Raw genomic sequence first — 3,669 nt, forward strand, 5'->3', positions numbered from 1 at the left:
AAGTATTAATTTGTTTAATAAATTAAAAAAATTGATGTGGTTTAAAGCAGTAGTTCCTAATATATTTTTGGTCATGTCCTATTTTTAGAATTCTAATGCCCCTCCCCCTTTGATATATATTTTTCTTTTCGAATAGTGAATTCCTATTGGTGTAAAGGAAGCTTAAAAGACTCATTAATTTGATCTAAATAAGCTTTTAAAGAACATGAAAAGTATCCATGAACAGAGGAAGGTAAAAAAGGAAAGTTCCGTGCAACAAATTGTAATTCTTAATAACCCAGTCTCGAATTACTCTCCTTAAAGATTAAATTGTATCCCCTAGTGGGATGTGTACCCCATGTTGGGAACTATAATTTTGTAGAAAGAAAAATAGACGAATAAACGATTTCGTGTTTAAGAAAAAGCAATACGAAAATGTTAGTGATATTTTTTTTTTCTACGCACGTTAAAATTTTAACAAGTTTGTGTATTTGTATTTGATATATATACACATGCACGTATGTATATACGTGTGCATTTATATATATATATAAATTGTTGTTAATAAATCATTAAAGATAAGCCCGTCAAACTGGATGTATTTTCTAGACAAAAAAAGAAGAACGGAATTTAGAGAAAAACTTGTTAACTATACTTCGTCGAGTAACAAATTACACGATAAAACACACACGATGATTCAGGAGTATATAATGATATTCTATAAATGGCTGTATTGTATTGTAAAATTAAAGGCACAGTATACAATAAACTTTACTGTCGTAGGATATCGAATTATTTTCTTTTTTCATTTTTTCGTTGTCTTCATTAACACAATACACGCACATATATATATACATATAATTGCTGTTAAATAAAACATTAAGAGATAAGTCGTCAAACTGGATGTATTTTCTAGAGAACAAAAGTGGAGAACGAAATTTGGTGAAAAAGTTGTTACTCGTTTTGGTGGATAATAAATCATAGGATGATATCCAAGAGTATATAACGATATTCTATAAATGGCTGTATTGTATTGTAAAATTAAAGGCACAGTATACAATAAACTTTATTGTCGTAGGACGTTTGAATCTTTTCTATTTTTTGTTGTTCTTTTTATCAATTTTTATGTACCACAGCGTTAGATGTGCGAAATATTACATGCGTTTCTGAGATTCGTTATTTCGCATACTCTTAGCTACGTTTTTTCATTTTATTGATCTATTTTCTTTTATCTACTAAGTTTTTTATTTATAAAAAAATAACTACATTAGATATTTTTATTAATTGCATCGTCTGAGGTATATGGTTTCTGTAAATACGTCACTAAAATATGATATCTGTCTAACACACTATACTCTTGTTGACATTTGTCAGCTTTATTCGTAAATAGAATTTTTTTGCTTATTATTTCGCGTATCAGAATGTCTTCGAATTCTTCTTTGTAATTGTCTGGTATTCTCGAAATGAATGGATTAACAGCGAGCGCGTGTCCTGTAATTAGAAACAACATGTTATTATTAAATAGAAATTCATTTTATCAAATTTCATATTTCACTTTTCGGGGAATGTTGAAAAATTGATTGCTTTTATTATTTACTTTTCAAACTTTGAATATTTGGATAGATGAAGCTCTTTTCACGTTTACTGCAATGGAGAACATTGAATCCGGTCTCCTCTAGAATGGATCTCAATGCACCTCTCGAATCGTTGCAATGATGAAAGTACGGGATGTATTTATGTGCATCCTGAAATGTAGAGTTTGTTTTCACGAGTTTCAGTGTTCAAAGATTATAGTGATTATTGTATTAGAAAAAGTAAAATATCACTTACGTATTATTGTTAGATTTGTTCGTCAAGTTGAACTTAATAGGATCGATGTTAGATTATTGGTTTTTTATACTCTTTAATAATTTATTATTTAAATGTGCAATCGTATTAAGATTACCGATAGAATTATACGCGAAAATATAATTTTCATTTTGCATTTGTTTGAATTAGAATTTTTTAACACATACAAGATAAATTATGATTATTAAGAATAAGTTCGTATTAAAATCTAATTAATTTGATAAAGAATAATATTTTCGACATATATTTTTATTTATTCTCAGTTTTTCTTCGAATCCTTGGAAAAGATATTAAGTTTGTGATAGTAGGATAACGGATGCAGTAATGATAAATTTATAGAAAAAAAAATTCAGATATAGACACATACATATGCATAAAAAGATTAATACGATACCTGCATATACGGTTGATATCGTGGATTTTCGTGTATTCTGACGTAAGCATCGAAGCCATCGTTGTATGCGAGGAACATAATCAATGCCTTGCCACCAGGTCGAAGTAATTTGAAGATATTCTCGAAGGCAAGCCTAAGTACGTAAGCGAAAGATCTATTTCGATAATAATCTCGGTAAATTGATTTTTCGTTCATTTTTGAAAGTTTTTAGAGAATAGAGAGTACCGCGTATTTTGACACCAATGAAGACAATAGAAGGAGACAACATTTTCGTAACGTTCTATTTGCTCCTTTGGCAAATTCGAAGTTTCGATGTCCAGATGAAGAAAGGATAAGCGTAAATTGTCGCAATAATTTGTTTTTGCGTGTTCCAACATGGCATTAGATATATCTGCACCTGTAACAGATATTAAGAAAATCAATTTTTTCTTTTATTGACAATGTTCATGAACAATAAATCATCGGAACATGATGGAGAGTCATGACGAATCGATAAATAAAATCAATTAATGGTCTTACCGATTATCACGGATTCTCGTGGCAATCTTGGTAAGATCAGCTCGGTGGTAACAAGTCCAGGGCCGCAACCAATGTCGATGCATCGTCCATACATCTCCCCTAATTCCTTGTTGAATTCCTCTACGATCTCTAAAGTATCGCGGTATTGAAATTTGCTTGCATTCAAATATTCATTGACTTTTTCCATCCTAAGATCATATATACCTAAGAGGTACACTTTGATTAAATGATAATTGATCTTTTTTTTTTATTAATGCACATATAAATATCAATTCTTAATATACAGTCGTGTATATAACTTCAATATGATGCCCGCGAACTTTCTCACTACTGACTTTTCGAGCAGAGTTTCGTTTTTATATTCGGTGACTCCCCTACACAAGATCTTGTTCTCCTTCTTCTTCTTCTTTACCTCTCCCCGTTTTACCCGTTTCATTTGATTTCATTTTTTTCCCACTCTATTACTTCTTTTTCCCTAAAACCACACTCTTCCCCTACTTCTATCGTGCCTACCTCAACATCCAAATTCTTTTCTCTGACTTTGGCCATGTCTCGAGGAGAGAGTAGAAGCAGAAGACGAAGAAGAAGAAGGAGAAGGAAAAAAAAGAAGAGGAGAAAGAGTATAAGATCTACAGGACCATGCGGACCTTGTTGAGTCAATGACCGAGCCCCGAACCTTGACTCTTCTTCTTTCGATGGAAATATTTACCAGAATTAACCCGAAATATTTCTCAACCCGTATAATGTTTGTTGTCAACAAAATATTTTCTCGCATTTGTTTTTATCTATGATCGTTAGACTTCTGATTATCATCCTAGACCTGTCATAATCAATTTTGACCTTTTTTTGGATAAGCGATAACACTGGCGCCTAACTATGATACCACCAATTTTCTCTGTCGACTTCATGAGACTTGTAATTGGCCTTTT

The 3,669-nt window shown here is 31.4% G+C and overlaps 1 protein-coding gene across 2 annotated transcripts; it reads right to left on the reverse strand.

The window, feature by feature from the left end:
• Positions 1-990: 990 nt before the first annotated feature.
• On the reverse strand, positions 991-3,092 carry LOC122522486 (juvenile hormone acid O-methyltransferase). 2 transcript variants are annotated; one of them, XM_043643661.1, is made up of 5 exons: positions 2,741-3,092; positions 2,447-2,618; positions 2,222-2,354; positions 1,577-1,724; positions 991-1,470 (listed from the first exon to the last, which is right to left on the reverse strand). In XM_043643661.1, exons 1-5 carry the CDS (start codon positions 2,925-2,927, stop codon positions 1,247-1,249), a joined length of 864 nt encoding a protein of 287 aa, XP_043499596.1. In that variant the 5' UTR covers positions 2,928-3,092; the 3' UTR covers positions 991-1,246. The 2 variants fall into 2 exon arrangements, with proteins under 2 accessions (XP_043499596.1, XP_043499595.1); XM_043643660.1 differs by having other exon boundaries at positions 2,222-2,375.
• Positions 3,093-3,669: the final 577 nt, after the last annotated feature.

Source organism: Polistes fuscatus, unplaced genomic scaffold (assembly GCF_010416935.1).
Source record: "Polistes fuscatus isolate 324 unplaced genomic scaffold, CU_Pfus_HIC Scaffold5, whole genome shotgun sequence".
Taxonomy (NCBI): Eukaryota; Metazoa; Arthropoda; class Insecta; order Hymenoptera; family Vespidae; genus Polistes; species Polistes fuscatus.

Excerpts from the sequence above, each read along its gene's own strand:
- LOC122522486 (XM_043643660.1), bottom strand. The coding sequence starts at position 2,927 with ATGGAAAAAGTCAATGAATATTTGAATGCAAGCAAATTTCAATACCGC. Across the intron at positions 1,725-2,221 it reads GATATCAACCGTATATGCAG|GATGCACATAAATACATCCC; the intron begins GTATCGTATTAA and ends TCTACATTTCAG. Across the intron at positions 1,471-1,576 it reads AAATATTCAAAGTTTGAAAA|GACACGCGCTCGCTGTTAAT; the intron begins GTAAATAATAAA and ends TTCTAATTACAG.